Source organism: Muntiacus reevesi, chromosome 10, assembly GCF_963930625.1.
Source record: "Muntiacus reevesi chromosome 10, mMunRee1.1, whole genome shotgun sequence".
NCBI lineage: Eukaryota > Metazoa > Chordata > Mammalia > Artiodactyla > Cervidae > Muntiacus > Muntiacus reevesi.
This window is the reverse complement of record NC_089258.1, coordinates 7942114-7961706: the sequence shown is the minus strand read 5'-3', so window position 1 is coordinate 7961706 and position 19593 is coordinate 7942114. Positions and strand designations below refer to the sequence as shown.

Here is a 19593-nt window from a genome sequence, read left to right as displayed (position 1 = left end):
TGCTCAGTCTTCTTTATGGTCCAACTCTCACATCCATACATGACTACTGGAAAAACCATAGATTTGACTAGATGCACCTTTGTTGGCAGTGATATCTCTGCTTTTAATATACTGTCTTTGTTTTTCATAGCTTTTCTTCCAAGAAGCATGCATCTTTTAATTTTGTGGCTGAAGTCACTGTCCACATGATTTTAGAACCCAGGAAAAGAAAATCTGCCACTGTTTCCACTTTTCCCCCTTCTATTTGCCATGAAGTGATGTGACCGGATGCTGTATCTTTTTGAACATTCAAAGTTTTTTGAATGTTGAGTTTTGTGCCAGGTTTTTCACTCTCCTTTTTCACTCATCAAGAGACTCTTCAGTTCCTCTTCATGTTCTGCCCTTAGGATGATATTATCTGCATATCCGAGGTTGTTGATATCTCTCCCAGCAATCTTGATTCCAGCTTGAGCTTTGTCCCACTCGTTGTTTTTTATGATGTACTCTAAGTTAAATTAGCAGGGTGATGGTATACAGTCTTTTGACATACCCTTTTGCCAGTTTTGAACTGTCAGTTAAATTAGGTTGCTCTAATTTGGGAGGAGGGATTAATTGTTCTTTTAATCTCATTTGCATCTATAAATGATGCAGCAGTATACATTTTATAGTTACAGATATATTTATTTAATTTAAAATATGATAAGAGATGAAATTGTTCTACCTCATGAAAACCGTGAAGTGACACAGATGTATGTCTCATGTCTTTTATTCTCTGTAGTGATTCTTTGAATACCTCCCTACCAATGACCAGTGCAGTACAGAACTCCACCTACACAACTTCCGTCATTACCTCCTCCAGTCTGACCAGCTCCTCGTTGAGCTCCACTAGTCCAGTAACAACGTCTTCCTCCTACGACCAGAGTTCTGTGCATAACAGGATCGCATACCAAAGCTCTGTGAGTCCGTCGGAGTCAGCTCCAGGAACCATCACGGCAAGTGGTCACTCAGGTTTATTCTTCCAGGAAATTCCAGTTGGGGCTCAATATGTAGTTTGGGAAATTTCCTTTTAGAAAATTTCATTTTAGAAATTGGCTAACCTTTTAAGAGGAATCCATATAGTTTGTGGCCATCTCGTTTGAAACCCGTGTTTCACGCACCCATACACAGGGATTGTGTGAATGGACCCAGACACCTGGTATATGGATAGTGTTAGGATACACGCTGAGTTGTGCAGAGTGGTTTCAGTGGGGTAGGTGGGGACCATAGTCTGTAATGTTTCACTTTCCTGTAAGGCAGACATTCAAGCATTGCTAGTGAAAGCTACTTTAGAGTGGTGAGAATATGAAAATAATAGAAACAGTTGAATTGGCATAGCAGACATTTGGATACATTTTCTTTTCTTAAGTTTCCTTCTAAGGTTGTGAGGAAATATTTGCATGTATTGACTTAAGAGTTTTTTCCTCCCTTCCTTGTCCATCTTTCATGTTGGATGTTTTCCTCAAATGTCTGGTGAATCCAGTGTGCCCACTTAACTCTAAAACTGTCTATAGGGGCAGGTTGTTGGACATGGGCCTCAGTGAGGGACAGTGTGGTTGGCCATTGCTGTATGGGTGGGAGCTCCTTCATCAGCCCTGTGGGCCTTTCCTATTGGGTTTATTTGGATTCTTCAGGGACTCTTCTTCCAGTCTTCCCTGTAGGACCTATACCTGTCTGTCAGTGTCTTAAATGCCTAGTGTGAACAGAAAGCTGCTGTTAGAATATTCATTGATGAAGTTTAGAGCCTGTGGGAGAAGGTGGAAGGGGGTGTTCACCCTGCTGTGCAGAGTTATAAAAAATTATCATATTTAGCCCTGCCTCGACACCCAGTTCCAAAGTTATGTGATATATATATTAGTTCTGAGTTGCTTGGTATGGTTCTTGGATATAAGTTGAGTGGTTTTCTGGTTTTCTCAACTACTTGCTTAGGATTTGGCTTTACCGGGTCAGCTAAGTCAGTTACTATCTGGCATCTGCTTTCTACTGTATAAAATCTTGTTGCTCTCATTTTCCACCTGTATTTATCTTTCTGGGTTGATACCTTTTAAAAAAGCCATGTAGTTTCGATATATATTCTGTAAGAATTTTATTTTTGTGATTTCCAACATGGTAACCACTAGCCACATGTGGTAGTTTAAATTAAATATTACAATTAAAAGTTCAGCTTTTCTGACAAACCATGATTTAAATGTTGTCTGTCTAGATATGGTTGGTCAGTCACTATAGTACACGACCAGGTACAGACAGACAGTATTTCCACTATTGCAGAATATTCTGTTCCCTTGGAAAGTGCTGATTTTTAGTGTGTAAGACATAAATCAGACCATTTCTTTAAATCTCTTCATCTGCCTGACATCTCAGTTCTAGCTCTAACTTGACCTCTTATTCTTCTTATCCATATCACTGTTCAACTCATTTCTTGCTCAGCTAATTGAACCAGATTTCTGATCTCTCTTGATCATTTGATGTTATTTTTGTTCACAGCATGCTTCTGCCTAGAATTTCCTTTATCCCAAATAATATGGCTGCTTTATTATGTCAGTTTGTCCATTGCTTGTGAAATTTTTGTTTCTGTTTTTAATAGTTTTAAAATCGAAGTTATTTAATTAACTTAGTTAATTTAAATTAATTGTAGTTAATTTACAATGTTGTGTTAGTTTCACATGTACAGCAAAGTGATTCAGTTATATGTATATATTCTTTTTCAGATTCCTTTCCATTGTAGGTTATAAGATACGGAACATAGTTCACTGGGATATACAGTAGGACCTCATTGTTTCAATGTTTGTATTTTTTTTTAAGGTTTATTTATTTATATTTAATTTGAGTATAATTGCTTTATAATTTTGTGTTGGTTTCTGCCATACGTCAACATGAATCAGCCTGGGGCTTCCCTGGTGACTCAGATGGAAAGAATCTGCCTGCAATGCAGGAGACCCACATTTAGTCTCTGGGTGGGGAAGATCCTCTGGAGAAGGGAATGGCAACCCACTCCAGTATTCTTGCTTGGAGAACTCGATGGACAGAGGAGCCTGGAGGGCTACAGTCCATGGGGCTGCAAAGAGTTGGACACGACTGAACGACTAACATTTTCACTTTTGCAGACACATATATCCCCTCCCTCTTGAACCTCCCTCCCACCTCCCACCCCATCCCACCCCCCTAAGTTGTCACAGAGCAGCAGTTTGAGCTTCCTGCATCATACAGCAGATTCCCAATGGCTATCCATTTTTACATATGGTCCAGTGTTTGTGTTTTAAGAATGATTTTCTAGGTGTAACGAAGTGTTCCTAAGGTGTGATGGCAGCTGTTTCATTCCTCTTTTACTCTCTTTTTGTCTAGTGAGTTTTGTTTTGTTTTGTTTTGTTTTTTTGCTCTCTGGGTCTTCCTTGCTTCAGGGACTTTCTCTAGTTGTGATGTACCATTCTCTCATCATGGCACTTTGTCTTGTTGCAGGGCATAGGCTCTAAGGCATGGGGACTTCAGTAGTTGTGGCTCTCGGGCTGTAGAGCACAGGCTTAATAGTTGTGGTGTATGGGGTTGGTTGCTCCAAGGCATGTGGGATCTTCCTGGATCAGGGATTGAACTCATGTTTCCTGCATTGACAGGTGGATTCTTTACCACTGAGCCACTAGAGAAGCCCTGGCATAGTTTTGAGAAGACTTTGTATGTTGGTTTTGTGCTGTCTTGGAGGCATTTGCTTAATGTCATGTGTATATATTTACCGAACAGTGAACCATCGTTGGGAGGGATGCAGAGGAGCAGAACTGTGATTGCTCTCTGTGTGCTCTTTGTACTGATTTTCTCTTCTCTGAGTCGTCTAGCTCTTGTTCTGCTTTGTTTTTCCCTAGCAGTTCTGTTTTATTGTCTATATTTCTTATAAATAATCTCAAATTGTTTTAAGAATAAACTGTGTTGTATATAGGATTTTATGGAAAGAAAGTGCACTGAATTTCTGTTCTGAGATCATCTCCTCCGCTTCCTTGTCCCATCCAGAGCCTGTCTGAGCCCTGTAGGCTCAGTAGATGGGGCACACAGGCTTAGTTGCTCTACTGCATGTGGGATCTTCCTGGATCAACTCAGACCTGTATCTCCTGCCTTGGCAGGAGTGGCTCTTTACCACTGAGCCACCAGTGGAGCCCTCAGTCTCTCTGCCAGGTCTCCACACTCCATCTGTGGAAGTAAAGTTTTCTCTGTGAGGATGCCTTCTTCTGTTTGAAGGTTCTAGGGAAGTGCTTGATGGTTAACTCAGACCAATTGAATGATATAAAATATGATAATTCCTTGCATGAAAGTTCTCTTCATTATAATTTGGAAACACTGTCTAGTATGCGGGGTACTCATGAGACAGAAAGGCTTGTGGTGATTTCAGTATAGTGAGAGTTCCCAAGTCCTGCCTACAGCTTAATAATTTTTAGGACTGTTTCATTGCTTCCTGTGCTCTTGGTCTTACTTTTTATTCTTATTACTTCCTTAAATAACCAGTTTGGTGTAAATAAGGTCAGCTTGCTGGGATTTATTAAGAATTTGTTGTATTGCCTCTCCTTTTCTTAAGAAACAAAACAGGTCATAGCTCTTTGCTTAACTCATAATCTTCATATGTTTCTGGCTAAATCCCAACCTAGGTTGTCATTTGATGGAGGGTTTACTTACTTTATTTTCTCTTTCTTATAGAATGGACATGGTGGTAGTCGAAGTCAGCAGACAGTAGACAGTAAGTATATGAACTAACTATTCTTGTTGTGGCTGGTGGAAACCACAGACAGAAAAAGGGCATAGCTGATGTGGTGGGGAAAACGATTGGCCAATGGCTAATTCTGCAAAAGCAGTCCTTTTCCATCTTTTCTGATAGCTATCTCTGACTCATCATTGGCAACATTTCTTTCAGTTTAGAGTTAAGCTAGATGTGCTTGCTTCGGCAGCACATACACTAGAGTTAGGCTAGAGAGGCCCTGTGGCCGGACGGTGGGTGATGGTGTTACTAGATGGTATTATATCTACAGCAGGAAGGGGATCTTGCATCATTGTACTGTCTTAGGACTGCATCCCAAGTGTGGAGTGTAGGTTGGATTTAAAATATGCTTTTCTCAGAGGCCCAGATTCCAGGAAGTTTAAGAGGGCTTTCACTTCAGTAATGTGAAAGATGTTTAAAGCAGAAATTGGCATGCTGGTTCAGGAGAGAGAGCAGATGTTGCTCACTGTAATCCTTGGGAGGAATGGAGGGAGAGCCCAGCAAGGCAGTGCCGCTCCGTGATCACTGGGGTCAGTGTAGGTGAATTCCCGTTAGTTGTTCCCTTTGTTCTTGGCTAGTTTATTGGTGATTATGGTCATAATCTAAAATGAAACTGATTTTCATTGATCATTCAGTGAAGCAAATGGATATCTATTGGGTATGGAAGCCAGAAAAACCCTCTTTTTATATAGAAATTTTGGGGAGTGTGGCTGTGGGATTTTGCCAGACCAGGAATGGGCCTCAGTTGGAATTGAAATGACACGTTGACTTACCCAGAATTGGATTTGGTGTTGAGGGACCGCCAGAGCAGCAGGTAACGTTGGTACCTCTGAGAACACTAGATGTCACAGGAAGTGTGAATTCCTCAATCTGTGGTGGAAAGTTTCTTTGGCTCAGGTGTGGGATCGAGAACACACAGAGGTTTACTAAGAGATTTTATTTGGAGATTTCAAGTGAGATAATGAGATGTGAGATGTCCATAAAACAGTGTGCATTTTAGATAGGTTTTTATCTCCCATGCACTCTTCTCCAACCATCTTTCTCTCTCTCTCTCTCTTTCTCTCTCTCTCACACACACACACACACACACACACACACACACACATTCAGCACACACTTTCTATGAACCTGTCACTGATGTGATCCAACACCCAAGGAGGTGAGTTTTGGGCCAGGGACATGTGTGGTGTCTTTATCTGATTTCTGGAAGAATGGGCGCCGTTTGGGAAGGCCTGTCAGTGAAGAGCCTCAGGGGTGTGAGGACCCCTCTCAGACCTGACCGTGCTTGTGTGGCCCTGTCACTGCCTGTGCTGGCTGTTGAGCTGTCCTCCCTTCCGGAGACTAGCTCATGTCCCCTGGACTCTCAGGGCCTTCCGAAGCAAGGTGCTGCCCCCTCCTAACGCAGAACGCAATGATGTTTTACTTCCAAGCACATATCTGTGTTGTATGTGTGGATGGCACTAAAACTGAGTCTTTTCTGCAGCTGGGATTGATTGCATTCTTATTCTTCTGAAAGCCTAATGTATGCGTTTATGTGCTCTGAGGTCTGTTCTGTTGAAGTGTGAAGAAGATGCTCACCTTTGAAAGTAGCTGTGGAGGGCAGGGGTGTCTTCCTCAGGTTTTAGGTGTGTGTTGTTCTCCATTGTATGTACCCTGGAGAGGGCTCTTAGCCCCTTCCTCCCCTCTACTGGCGATGAGCTTTCCTGAGGTCAGCATGCTGTGATACCCGTTTGATAGAAGCAGACCTAACCCCTGGGTGGTTCCCCCACTACATGGTCACTGTCCTTTGTTGTGTTCATGTTGTGACCATATTTGTCAGTTTCTGAGCCTCTTTCCGTGTCTGGGTGCAGCTCAGAGTCAGGTTCCTTTAGTCGGGAGGATTTGACCCCCACATCAGGGCTGCGTGTGGTGGTAAAACTGGAGCTCCCTCCTCGCCTGGGGCCTGTGTTCCGACCGCCCTTCCCAGCGTCTCGGCAGACAGGGCGGGGCCTGCCTGCAGCCTGCTCATGCATCGTCCCCTGGGGTGTCACTGTCTGTGTCTCAGCCCAGCCGGCCTGTCACAAAACACTGAGCATTTCTCTGATACCACGGTTGGTTCTGGAGCTAAACTGATCTGTTTCTTACAGCTACTTCATCCGTTCCAGCTCCAAAGACAACAGACCCTCCTTCTGCCCTCCCGTCTGTGGCCTCCTTGCCCAGCACCACCTCCTGCGCTCCGCTTCTGCCCCCTGCATCCCAGCACACTGCCACTCTGCCCTCCCTGTCCCAGCCCGGGGACCTGTCCAGCAGTCCCCTCTCTCAGCTCAGCAGGTACGGGGACACCGGGGACCCAGAGTCCGAGGCACCAAGGCCAAGTCCTGAAGCTTCCAGACGGCTGTGTCCATGGGCAGAGCCCACACTTGCCCCTGCCTGTCGTCCCGGCCTTCCGCAGCAATGCCATGTGGCAGGGGTGGGGTCTCGGGCGCCGGGTGTGAAAGTCTTGCCACCTGTAACGCTCTGCTGGCACACAGCCCTGGGTCCTTGGGAGTGGGGTGGGGCCAGAGGGTTGCTTCTGCTCCTCTTTAGCCCTCAGGAGGGGGCCCCGTGCCTCTCCCCTGCCCCACATTCTGGGCCCCATCACTGTGATGTGGGGTGAGAGTGCTGGGGGGTTTCTGAGCAGGTCTCTTGTGTGGCAGTTGCTGTGGGTTCCGAGATGAGTGATCAGCACAGGCGTGGGAGGACTGGACTGGCGGGTCCACACCAACCTTCTTTCTGAGCAGGGTTCTCTTGCCTCATGTAGCCTGGAGCAGAAGCCAGGCTTCTTGAATTCTGCATTTGATGGGCATTCAAGCTCTGGTGCGTGGGGCTGACTTAGGAACTTTCTTTCCACACACACAAATTTAAGGGGATCTCCAAGGCTGACTGTTCTTAGTACAATCCTCTTCTTACCATTTACAGTCTCAGAGCAGATGGTTAGAGCTGCCTGAAGCAGGCTCTGTAGGTTCCCAGGGAAGGATGTCCTGGATCCTCATGGCGAGCGAGCAAGCCTTTAGGTCATTTCTAACCACAGAACAGCTGTCCCAGGTGATGCGGAATGAAGGGTGTCCAGCCAGACCTTCCCATGGTGGGACAAGGCGAGCTCATGGATAGCCTGCCTGCCGAGTGGCCCCTGGTGTCGGGGCCGTGGTGGACACGTGTTGCTGTCTTTTCTTCCAGCTCCCTCTCCAGCCACCAGAGCAGCCTCGCCTCCACGCACACGCCGCTCTCCGCCAGCACATCCCACACAGTAAGTGTTCCCTGCTCCCCCACCCAGCCCCTCCTTAGCTGGCTTGGGGCCTAGGCATGGGCGGGGTGGGAGGCGGCTGTAGTTTGTGAATCTGAATATCCGGATACTCTAATCACTTGGCTGTGATGTCTCATCTAGGTTGATGGTTTGAATGGATGATTTCCTAGGCCTCACGGAGGACATGTGGTTCATGCCTCTGTAGTGAAATCGGTTCTCCAGACCTGATATGATGGGCAGGGCTGTCAGGTGGTGAATTTGTTCCCCAGAATTCACTGTTCATTCTAGGAGACCTTTCTGCCTGGCAGGGTTGGTTTTATTTTCTGGGGCTTCTTATGTTGGGGTCTTTGCAAGCTTTTTAGAGGAAAGTCGACTTGTCGCTAACTTCTGCTTGGCATCTGTTGCGTGTGTTCTCAGTCATGTCCAACTCTGCGACCCTGGGGACTGGGCTCTGCTAAAAGTCCAGTTTTATCAAGAGCAGTGCTTCTGGAGAAGACTCTGGGACTCTGTGAAGTCCATTGTAGGGAGAGTTTGTGAAGGGAAAGGAAGAGTCTGTGTGTCTCTGAGACGGACAGATGGTCCAGCCTGTGTTGCCGCATCCAGTGAGTGTGGTCATGGGGCCTTCACTCCCGCCAGCTCAGGGGTGGGGGCTTTGGGAAGGTCCTGTTGCAGAAGCATATGTGGAGTGTGGAGAGGCAAGAATGGAAGTGCAGATGGGATGCCAGCTGGGGAGGTCCTGATGTGTTCAAGGGTGACCCTGGATTGTGGTTACTGAAGTCTCGGCATCTAAGCGGTGCAATTGGGAGCACGGTGTCAAGGCTCCTTGACTGGGATGAGGCAGCATAGGGGAGGAGACAGTTCCAAAAGCTGGGAGAGACTGGAACACGGAAGGAAAGGTGCCAGGAAAGAACCAAGTGCCCCCCTCCCAGGAGACAGCAGGCTTCCACAAGGTGGGAGTAGGTGGTCTTCAAGCAGGGAGGGAAGTTTTGGGCCCAGGTGAATGGGGAAGTTGGGAAATCGGCAAAGTAGTTTCTTCTGAAGAAGAAGTCAAATCTTTTGCTGTAGAATGAAGTGGTGGAAAAGGTTCAGTCCTGTCTTTCATCAGTATCTGGCCAACATTGTGGCATTCCCATTCTATCTTAAGTGAAATTGGTTTATACATAAGTCTTTGCTTGAAATGCACAGATCACTGTCTTCTAGCAGAGATTGGTGTGACTGTCTCTGTCCTTGGAGCAAGCTGCCCACCCACCATCTGTGCCTTGCGCCCTGAGGTGTCCCTCTGTGAGCCCTGGAGCGCTGGCCTCCCATCGTGGGTGCTGTCGCTCTCACGCTTGGCTGCACTCTGCGTCTTAGCAGGAGACTGTCGTGCAGTCCCAGCGGCCGCAGCCAGAATTGCCTTGCTAAGGCGGGCTCTGTCACAAGACTCGAAAATGAAAGACGTAAAAAGACACACTGAGAGTTTTTGTCTCTTTTCTACTTTGTTTGCCCCTTTTCCTATTATTTTCTTGATCACCTAAAGTTTGTTTTCTTAAACTATCAAATGCATACACAGTCATTTTCCTTTTTGCTCTTTTGTTTGTCCTGTGATGTAAATGGGAATGTTCTGCACAGTTTCCTGTATCTTTATATTTTTCCCCGTCACTCAACAGTGTATCTTTAGAAAGTTTGTGTTGGATCAGAGTTCTTTGTTCTTTTTTCACAGCTCTGCTGCATTGCATTATTTAGTAGTCCTCCTCTGATGGAACTTGAGGACCGTTTTCAGTTTTGATATTCCAGTAATACTGTAGGTTTGGTTCTAGACCACTGCTATAAAGTGAATAATGTGGGGGAGTCGGTCACAGAAATCTTTTTATTTTTTAGTACATGGAAGTTCACACTCTTATCTATTACGTGTGCAATAACATTATGTTTAAAAAATATAACATATCTATCTTTTTTTCTTTTTTGCCTCGCTGTGTGGCATGCAGGATCTTAATTTCCCAACCAGGGATCCAACCCAGGGCCCCCGCAGTGGAAGCATGGGTTTTTCACCAGCAGACTGTCAGGGAAGTCCCCCTACATATGTATCTTAGTTAATAAATACGTTAGCTAAAAATGCTGGCCATCACCTGAGCCTTCGAGCAGGGTGTAATCTTTTTGCATTTGTAACATCAGAGGTCACTGATGATCATAACAAATGTTATGAAAAGTTTTGAGATATTGTGAGAATTACCAAAATGTGACACGGAGACGAAAAGAAGCCAGTGCTGTTGGAAAATTGGCCCCAGGAGACTTGCTTGACCCCCAGTTGCCTTGGACCTTCACTTTGTAGGAAACGCAGCATCTGCAAAGCACACGCACGTGAGACGTACCTGTGCAAATAGTGGCGTACAGGCTTCCGCACATGCTGTGTCTGCGGGATAGACTCCTGTTACACACGTGTCCTCTCACACACGTGTCCTCTCACACACGTGTCCTCTCACACACGTGTCCTCTCACACACGTGTCCTCTCACACGTGTCCTCTCACACACGTGTCCTCTCACACGTGTCCTCTCACACGTGTCCTCTCACACACGTGTCCTCTCACACGTGTCCTCTCACACACATGTCCTCTCACACACGTGTCCTCTCACACGTGTCCTCTCACACGTGTCCTCTCACACACGTGTCCTCTCACACGTGTCCTCTCACACACGTGTCCTCTCTCACACGTGTCCTCTCACACACGTGTCCTCTCACACGTGTCCTCTCACACACGTGTCCTCTCACACGTGTCCTCTCACACGTGTCCTCTCACACACGTGTCCTCTCACACGTGTCCTCTCACACGTGTCCTCTCACACGTGTCCTCTCACACACGTGTCCTCTCACACGTGTCCTCTCACACACGTGTCCTCTCACACGTGTCCTCTCACACGTGTCCTCTCACACACGTGTCCTCTCACACACGTGTCCTCTCACACGTGTCCTCTCACACACGTGTCCTCTCTCACACGTGTCCTCTCACACGTGTCCTCTCACACGTGTCCTCTCACACACGTGTCCTCTCACACACGTGTCCTCTCACACGTGTCCTCTCACACACGTGTCCTCTCTCACACGTGTCCTCTCACACACGTGTCCTCTCACACGTGTCCTCTCACACGTGTCCTCTCACACGTGTCCTCTCACACACGTGTCCTCTCACACACGTGTCCTCTCACACACGTGTCCTCTCACACGTGTCCTCTCACACACGTGTCCTCTCACACACGTGTCCTCTCACACGTGTCCTCTCACACACGTGTCCTCTCACACACGTGTCCTCTCACACACGTGTCCTCTCACACGTGTCCTCTCACACGTGTCCTCTCACACACGTGGCTCTGCGTAGTGATTTCAGCCACCTTACCTCTCATTGGCAAACAGTGACGTGTTCTCTTTCCCCACTGCCTCCTGAAATGATGTTACCAAATATTTGTATTTTTCTAATGTGTTAATAGAAAAATGACCTGTCAGTATAGTGTTTAACTAAAAGAGCTTGAACATCTATTTTATACATTGGTAAACCATTAAATTTCCTTTTGGCTGAGATGTTTACATTTTTCTGTCCAGTCTGTGGTATTTATTTCTGTATTTGGGAGATTACTAAGTAGCCCTTTGTGATGGGAAGTGCAAATATTTTTCCTAGGTCTGTTGTTTTAGAAATAGTTTTGATTTTTAAATAGTCAGGTCCATCATAGTCTGTCAGAGCCAGGTCTCTCCCACTTTGTAAAGGATCTCGTCTTCTCTCCTGCCCCTCGTGGTCTGTGGAAGGTGTGGTCAGCTGTGCTCTCCCGGGCCCGTCTGGAGAGCTGAGTGACGGCCCCGTCACATGGACTGAGCGGGCTAGCAGCTTGTCTTCTCCACAGATCCTAGAGGTGGAAGGGCAGATTCAGGGACCCTTTCAGGGCCCACTCGAGGCAGGAGAGGCTCTCTGGATGACTCCTGGGTGCCTGTGGATTCCCCCCACTCCCCACACTGCAGTTTTTTTTTGTTTTTTTTTTAACCCTGTGGTTGAAAGGTGGGGTGGCCGGCGACATCGCAGTGCGTGGTCAGAGCTGTCTCTGACTCTGTGGCTGACGTCCTCGGGTGGAGGCTGGCCTCTGTGCAGGGGGTCGTGAAGTGTGGGTAGTGGGCAGCCTCAGCCCCACTCTGGGCCCTTCTCTCGCTGGTCTTTCTCTCCATCTCGGTAGAAGGGGCAGGCGTCCTGGGGAGCCCGGGAGACCAGAATTTTCGGAGTCTGCTCTTGCTGAACCAGGTCTGGTTGCTCGTGCCTGGGCGGGCAGGGCAGCCTGTGGGGCTGGGACCTGCACAGCCGTCCGGGCCGTGGAGGACGGCGCCCTGTGTCCCTGGCCTTTCCCGGCCAGCTCCTCGTCAGGTTCCCGGCTGCTCTGTGCTGCACACGCTCAGTCTCGCAGCGCCTTTTCTTCTTCCTCGGCCCTCCCTTTGCCCACAGGTGTGTCTGCCCTCCCTGCCGCCTTGGTACTGGCAGCTGGGTGGCGCCCTTGGCGCTCAGGCTCTTCAGAGCTTTCTGCTGGCCTTTGCCCTTCTTTCCTTGGTGGCTCTTCTCGGGCAGGCGTAGGGCCGGGCAGTGCCCTTCTTGGTGTAGACCCTGAGGACCTACAGAATATCCTCACATGCTGGAGCAAAGGCCGCCTGCAGCTTCAGGTCAGAGGTGTCCAGGAGGCCCTGCCTTGGGCTGGGCTGCCATGGCCCTGGGCTCCACTCTCCTGCTATTTTATGAGGTGGGTTTTCACCTCCTTTTGAGATTCTCTGTGTTCATCTGTGAACTAAGCTTTACTTGAGGTCTCTGTGCCTGTTTCAGTTATCAGAGCATGAGCAACTTGAGCGATTTTCAGCAGGATTTTTGGTGCTAAATCTCAGTTGTGGTGGTCTTGATACTCAGCTGACCAATTGTGAACCCGTGGCTGCAGTGAGGGGCCAGGGCGAGCACACAGGTCAGCCTGAGGCCGTGGGCCCACAGCCCAGGCCAGTCCTCGTGCATTCTCTGCTCTGCCCCTAGATCCATGTGCCCTGGCTTTTCTGTTTTGCCAGCATCCCAGCGTGGACAGTGCCCCTTCCCTACAGCCCTCGGCCACCTTCTCAACGGCAGCAACTTCCGCCTCGAGCGCCGTGTCCTCAGGGCTCAGCTTGCCGAGCGGCATGAACCCAGTCAACAGCCTGTGCCTGGGCAGTGCCCCCGGGAGTGCCCCCAGCAGCAGTGCCAGGGCTGCGCCTTTGATGACCTCAGGTGTGTCCCCGTGGCCTGGCCAGCCCCCTCCCCCAATCAAGAGCGTAGCCTGGCTTCCTGGAGGCGGCCCCGGTGGGTAGGCCTGGGGGTTCGCGGGAACTGACCACTCGCAGCTCCGTCCGACTCCACCCTGCGGGCTTGTCCTCTGTCCCACCGACCTCCTGAGGCCTGGTTCTTCCAGAGCTGGGATTGGGGTGGGGGCCAGATCCTGGCTGGTGGTGAAATCAGTTTTGCGGGGGAGGATGCTCCCTGGGCAGGATTCCCGGCAGCCTTTCTGCTTGGAGCGCCCCATTCTTTCCTGTCCTCACTCTCCCTGCAGCCGCGGTGACGGGGCAGCTCTCCTGGCTGCTCCTGGTCACTTCGTGTGACTGCCCGTCAGCCAGACCTGGGCAGGCTGTGTGGGCCCGGCCTACTGTGGTTTCCTAGCAGCTCACCCGCTGCGGTCCAGCCTTTCCCTGTCCTGGGGCTGCCCGGTCTGCTGCGTTCTGCTAAGCCCCCGTAGCTGAGGAATTGTACTCGTGTGGGGGCCACGTCACTCCATTTGATTTTTGCCTCTCCAGGCAAAGCACCCCCCAACCTGCCCCAGGGGGTGCCTCCCCTGCTGCACAACCAGTACCTCGTGGGCCCCGGAGGACTGCTTCCTGCCTACCCGGTGAGTGCACCCAGGGCTCCTGGCCACCCAGCTCCGCTCAGCCCAGCTGGCCTCGGGGGGGTCTTGAGTTGCCTCTGGTCCCCCTGAGGCCAACTCTGCCCTCAGACCCTGGGCCTTTCTCCAGCTGCACTCAGTCAGGGTGGGGCGTCTGCCCACAGCGGCTCAGCCCCGTCCGCTCCTGCACGCGTCCTCCGCCCCCAGCCTTCTTTTGGCCCCATGTGGGCCTAGGCTCCCCAGGGGTGGCGTGTTGTCTCTGACAGCTTTGTGTCCTCACGCAGATTTACGGCTATGACGAGCTCCAGATGCTGCAGTCACGGCTGCCAATGGTGAGTGGGGTTTGGGAGAGGCTGGGGGGCTTCAGGCTCTTAGTCTCACGCTTCCCACCCACTGTCTGGCCTTAGGACATCTCGCCTGAGGACTCCCTCAGCACTGCAGCCGGGAAAGCTGCTGTGACGGTGCTGCCTGGTGAGGCTATAGCCTAGGAACCTTGAAGTTCTTTGGGACCTGGGGCCCCGGGAGGCAGTGCCTCTAGCAAATGTGGGTCCTTCTCTTTCCATAAACCTCCCCCCATTAAAAAACAAAACAATCGACCAGGACATGGGGTTACTTGCCTGCCCCTAGGCTTTTTATTAAGTGTTGTCCTTCAAAGTGCCATCTAGTGTCTAGTTTCTGAAGTGGCCATTGGTGATGGCAGCGTTGTTCTTTGGAGTGAGTGGCTGGAGCAGACAGTCCTGAAGGGCCCCTCCGGGTTTAGCCTGCCATCTGTTTGTAAGATTGCTGGCCCTGGAACCTCTGATTGCTGCAGCCTCACTCTGAGGTCAGTGTTGCCTGTCCGTTTCGGCCCTTGCTCCCAGGATGAGGCGCTGGGCCCTCTCTGGGATGGCCGCGTGAACAGGACGCAGTGCAGGAGCAGGAGACGTGGAGGCGTGCGCCCTGTCTGGGCGGCCTGCATGCCCCTGTCCTGCCGCTGCCTTCTCAGTCCGCTGTTTAGCAGACTCCTGATCATTCTCAGCAGTCTGGGGCATCTGTCACACTGCCAGGGAGTAATAGCTATTTGGACACTGATGTCAGCTCGGTTGGGCACGGGCTTTCCTTTTCCCCAAGTAAAGGTGAGGTGTCCTTCGTCAGACTGAAGACTGGAGTGGAACGCCCCCCCGCCCCCCCCCCCCCCCCCCCCCCCACACACACACACACACTCGTGCAGGGCAGCGTGGTGGCCTCCACATGTAGTGTTGCCCGCTCTGGGCTGACCACAGAGAGCCCAGTGGCTGAAGCTTATTTCTCTTGGGAGACTGTTTCATCTGCTGGAGTATTTCCAGAGGCTTGTAGCTGGGCTGCTCTTCCCCAGTGTGCAAACCAGCAGCCACTGCAAACCCACACTACTGCCCAAGGGCCTGTGGGGCTTTCTGCCCGCATCTCTGCCCGAGGGCCCAGAAAGGTATTGAGGATGTACTGGCAGATTTCTATGGTGTAAAACAGAACTCAGAGTTTCTGGGGCTGCCTTAAGCCCTGGGGCTTTGCAGGGAACCCAGGAAACGTGACCTGAGTCCTCCTGGCACTCAGGAAACCTCGTGCCCCAGGGCCTCAGGGATGGAGCGTGGGAGCTGGTTCTGAAAGACGAGGCTGTGTGTGGTGCTGGTCGGGCCCTCAGAGTGACCTGATGGGATTCCAGGCCCGGGGGCCGTCCTGCTTCATACTCCGTTCATCTTTTTGTGTGTTAGAGGAAGTCACTTGTGAGCCTGTCTTACCAGAGAGAGATTTCTTTCATTTTCCCCTGTGGTCATTTCCTAGCCTCTGGTACGTTTGTGCTCGTTCCCACCTGTGGGTTTTCCTCCGTGAAAGAGCGCCCCCTCCTGGGTTTCCTGAGGGCCTGTCCCCACTTGAATCCTGCCAGCTGTGCTTTCCTAGCTCCCCTCCTCTCGTGCATTTTATGTCACAGGTGGATGCTGGTGAGGGTCACGGGCCAAATGAATTCCAGTGCCTTCTCCAGTGAGAGGGACTCTAAGGGGCAGCTAAGAAAGTTACCTGGACAGGTAGAAACATGAGGAGGAGGAGGAGCTTCAAGGGTTTAACAGGTCAGGGCAGCAGTTACAGACAGGCACACGTCAGTCCTGAGCTAGGAGAGCCCAGCCCTCTGCCCTGACAGCCCTGACACTGCACAAGAGCTGGGAGAAGTGTGTGCACGGAGGTGAGAGACAGCGGAGCCCTGTGGAGAAGGGGAGGTCTGCCCTGACCCTTACCACCCAGGGCTTTGCCAGTCCTAACCTGGGGCCTCTGGGCCGAGGGAAAGCCCTCCTGCTTTCCTCGTGGGCAGCAGTTTCCCGGAAAAGCACCCACACCCTCCTCTGGATCCACTTTGGTTTCACTGCCAGGAAATCTCCCAAGAAATCCATAGCATCTTCAGCCCAGGATCATTGTGTGACTGGGATCCAGTGGCTCTGCCGGGGAAGGCTGAGGGATAGCTCGGTGCGTCTACGTGCCGTGTGGCGGCCACAACTCTGAAGGGCACCATGTGTTTTGAATTTTCTGAGTGCTGCCCTCTGGTGGTGGGCCTGTGAGTCCCACAGTCCAGTCAGGAATGTGGCCTCCCCTGGAGCACCCAGCTGCCTGCGGGGCCTCTGTCCTAGGAGTGGGTGAGTCCATTCTGCTGACCGAGTCTCTGGTCTCTCCTAGGATTACTATGGGATCCCTTTCGCTACACCCCCAGCCCTTGCCAGTCGAGATGGGAGCCTCACCAGTAACCCATATTCAGGTTAGTCATCTTCAGGGGGTTAGGAGTAGGGGCTGCTTCAAAGGACTGGCCTGTGGCCCATCCCAAGAGCCTGGAAACAAACGGAAGGGCTGCAGAGACCTGCCAGCTTCCTGTTGTTGAGCCAGCAGCCAGCCCTGTTCTATCTGCAGGGGCCTGACTTTTTCTCCTGCTGGGATGAGGCGTGAGGACTGCATCAGTGCCCCTGTTCTCTAGGTGATGTCACCAAGTTCGGCCGAGGTGACTCTGCGTCCCCCGCACCGCCCACCACACTGGCTCAGCCCCAGCAGAGCCAGTCCCAGGCCCACCACGCGGCTCAGCAGCCCTTCCTGAACCCCGCCCTGCCGCCCGGCTACAGCTACACCGGCCTCCCCTACTACACGGGCCTGCCCGGTGCCTTCCAGTACGGGCCCGCCATGTTTGTGAGTACCTGGGGGCTGGTCTCCCGCTCCGGGGGCAGCAGGCGGGCAGGACCCCACTCGGGCTCACCGACCTTGAGAGTGGATCCAGGCTGGGGGCGAGGTTCCTGTGTCACCTGCTTGGAGACCTGGCGGGCGTGGCCCTGGTGGTTGTGCCGCCTGCTGCCCGAGGCTGAGCCGGGCTGGCCTGCTGCCCTCGCTCTCCTCCGCACTAAGGCCCGTCCTGCTTCACCCTCCCCAGGTGCCCCCGGCCTCAGCCAAGCAGCACGGGGTGAGCCTCGGCACCGCCGCCACGCCCTTCCAGCAGGCCAGCGGATACGGCCAGCACAGCTATAGCACCGGTGAGGGATGCTCCCCGCCCGGGGAGGCGCGGGCAGGCCGGGCTCACCACGCTCACGCGCCTCTGGTCCCCTCCATGCTAGGTTATGACGACCTGACCCCAGGCACCGCAGCGGGAGACTACAGCAAGGGTGGCTATGGTGGATCATCCCAGACGCAGAGCAAGGCTGCAGGCTCTGGGCCTGGCAAAGGTAGCCTCACCCCCTTCCATCCAGGATTGAGGCCCAGAGCAGTTGTCTCCCACCCTGACTCCTTCTCACGCGAGGCCACCCCAGAGGGCCCCTGGAGGTGGGGGAGACCGGAGCTGGGCCCGGCTGCTGTGGGAACTGCCTGCCGCTTTTCCTTCCAGGAGTGTCGGCGACTTCGAGCACCTCCGGCCTCCCTGATATGACTGGGTCTGTCTACAACAAGACTCAGGTGAGGGAGGCCTGGCGCTGGGGGGCCAGGCTGGGGCAGGTGCCACCCAGCCGGCCCTCACTGTCGTCTCTCTGCCCTGCAGACGTTTGACAAGCAGGGATTCCATGCAGGGACTCCACCCCCGTTCAGCCTGCCCTCGGCCCTGGGCTCCACCGGGCCCCTGGGCCCTGGAGCGGCGCCCGGGTACGCGCCCCCGCCGTTCCTGCACATCCTGCCCGCCCAGCAGCAGCCTCCCTCGCAGCTGCTGCACCACCACCTCCCGCAGGACGCTCAGGTGAGCTGGTGGCGGCGGCAGCCGCCTGGCCCTGCGCACCCAGGTGGGGGTGACGGTCTGCTCCAGCCTTGACCGCCTTCTCTCCTCCTCAGAGCGGCTCCAGTCAGCGCAGCCAGCCCAGCTCACTGCAGCCCAAGTCGCAAGCCTCCAAACCTGCCTATGGCAACTCTCCATACTGGACAAACTGAACCCTGAAGTGGGGTGGGCTGGGTGGGCTTCCCCTGGGCAGGAGAAGACACATGGAGCCCATTTCTCTGGGAGCCCGGCGCCCTCTCCTAGAATTCCTGAGACATCTAACTGTGTCAGCCGAGCCTCTGTGGGGGAGCCTGCCTCCCAGACTCGCTGTTGTATGTAATGTATTTATGTATGTATTTGTAAATGTGATCCAAGTCTTGGGGGACTGGGGAGCAGCTGCTACTCCCCACTGAAGCCCCCCTCCCCTCTGCCTCAGGCCTTCTCCATAGCCGCCCGCGCGGGCAGTGCTGGAGGTCCTGCCTTAGGGCAGTCGGGGTACCAGGGTCAGGTACCAATGAAGAATCACGACTTCTCTCGCCCTCTTGTAAACCTATTTGAGTTTCCGTCCCTGTGTAATTACTTTCTCCCTCACTTTATGAGAAACTGGTCCTTTTGTCATTTGTTATGTTCCCCTCCCTCCAAATCTTGATCTGGGAATAGCAGAGATACATCCCCCACCCAACATGAAAGTGGCACCTGTTTGTCTCCATAGAGAGCAGAGGCGTCTGGTCTTGTCCCCAGACTTGCCTTCCTCTGGCTGACCATTCTTAATTCTGAATTTGCGCTCAGATATTCAGCCAGTCAGCTCCCCCCTTTAAAAAAAAATCAGATACGCTTTCATTTCGGTGAGAGCACATCTTCAGCAAAGGCTCCTCTATTCCAGTTGTCCTGAACCAGGAGGGCAACTATTTCGGAGGTTTTCTCTTTTGCCCAAACTCCACCTAATAAAGTTCTGAGAGCATGCTTGGTCTCTTGTATGGTGTGACTGAAGGAGGGCTCAGGGCAGAGGCGTCTGCATTACAGTGCCAGGTACCCGGGACTTCACAGGGTTCTGGTAATAGGTCATCAGGGCTTCAGTGGGTATTTGAGTATTCTTCGTTTTGCTGGGCCCTTCTCTTGCCCCCAGTCAGCATCCAGGGAGACAGGAAAGGTAAAGGATACAGCTGACAAGGTAGCTAACCCCCCCCACCCCCCCGACATCGCACAGACATTGTCCATTACCTTTGCTTTTCTTCCAGCTCTGTAACAGACCTAGGGGACAAGCAGGGTAATTTCTTTTCCAACCAAAGGTAAGAACTGAGAACACAGTTCTAGACCTGTGAGAGAGTTTAAGTTTGAATAGTTAAACTCTCTGTCCTTTGCTTTTCATCAGCCAAATGCCATCTTAACTGATGGCATTAACGTGAGTCAAGGTGCTATGAAGTAGGTAAGTGGGTCCTGGGCTAAATTGCTCTAGAAGGTCCCAA

General features: G+C 51.8%; 1 protein-coding gene and 1 non-coding gene across 11 annotated transcripts in view; both read left to right on the top strand.

The window, feature by feature from the left end:
• UBAP2 (ubiquitin associated protein 2) overlaps positions 1 to 19090 on the top strand; it is a 113059-nt gene extending 93969 nt beyond the window's left edge. For all 10 annotated transcript variants that reach the window (XM_065901575.1, XM_065901577.1, XM_065901576.1 and 7 more), the window contains 14 exons: positions 758 to 971; positions 4690 to 4729; positions 6874 to 7057; positions 7943 to 8012; positions 13067 to 13262; positions 13823 to 13914; positions 14193 to 14240; positions 16588 to 16666; positions 16880 to 17085; positions 17324 to 17423; positions 17505 to 17612; positions 17771 to 17838; positions 17921 to 18112; positions 18205 to 19090. In XM_065901575.1, coding sequence (XP_065757647.1) covers positions 758 to 971; positions 4690 to 4729; positions 6874 to 7057; positions 7943 to 8012; positions 13067 to 13262; positions 13823 to 13914; positions 14193 to 14240; positions 16588 to 16666; positions 16880 to 17085; positions 17324 to 17423; positions 17505 to 17612; positions 17771 to 17838; positions 17921 to 18112; positions 18205 to 18300 — 1693 coding nt within the window. In that variant the 3' untranslated portion in view covers positions 18301 to 19090. The remainder of the gene's footprint in view (positions 1 to 757; positions 972 to 4689; positions 4730 to 6873; positions 7058 to 7942; positions 8013 to 13066; positions 13263 to 13822; positions 13915 to 14192; positions 14241 to 16587; positions 16667 to 16879; positions 17086 to 17323; positions 17424 to 17504; positions 17613 to 17770; positions 17839 to 17920; positions 18113 to 18204) is intronic.
• LOC136143936 (small nucleolar RNA SNORD121A) lies at positions 6149 to 6228 on the top strand. The gene has a single exon (XR_010658435.1). It is a non-coding gene; the product is annotated as a small nucleolar RNA SNORD121A (small nucleolar RNA).
• Positions 19091 to 19593: the final 503 nt, after the last annotated feature.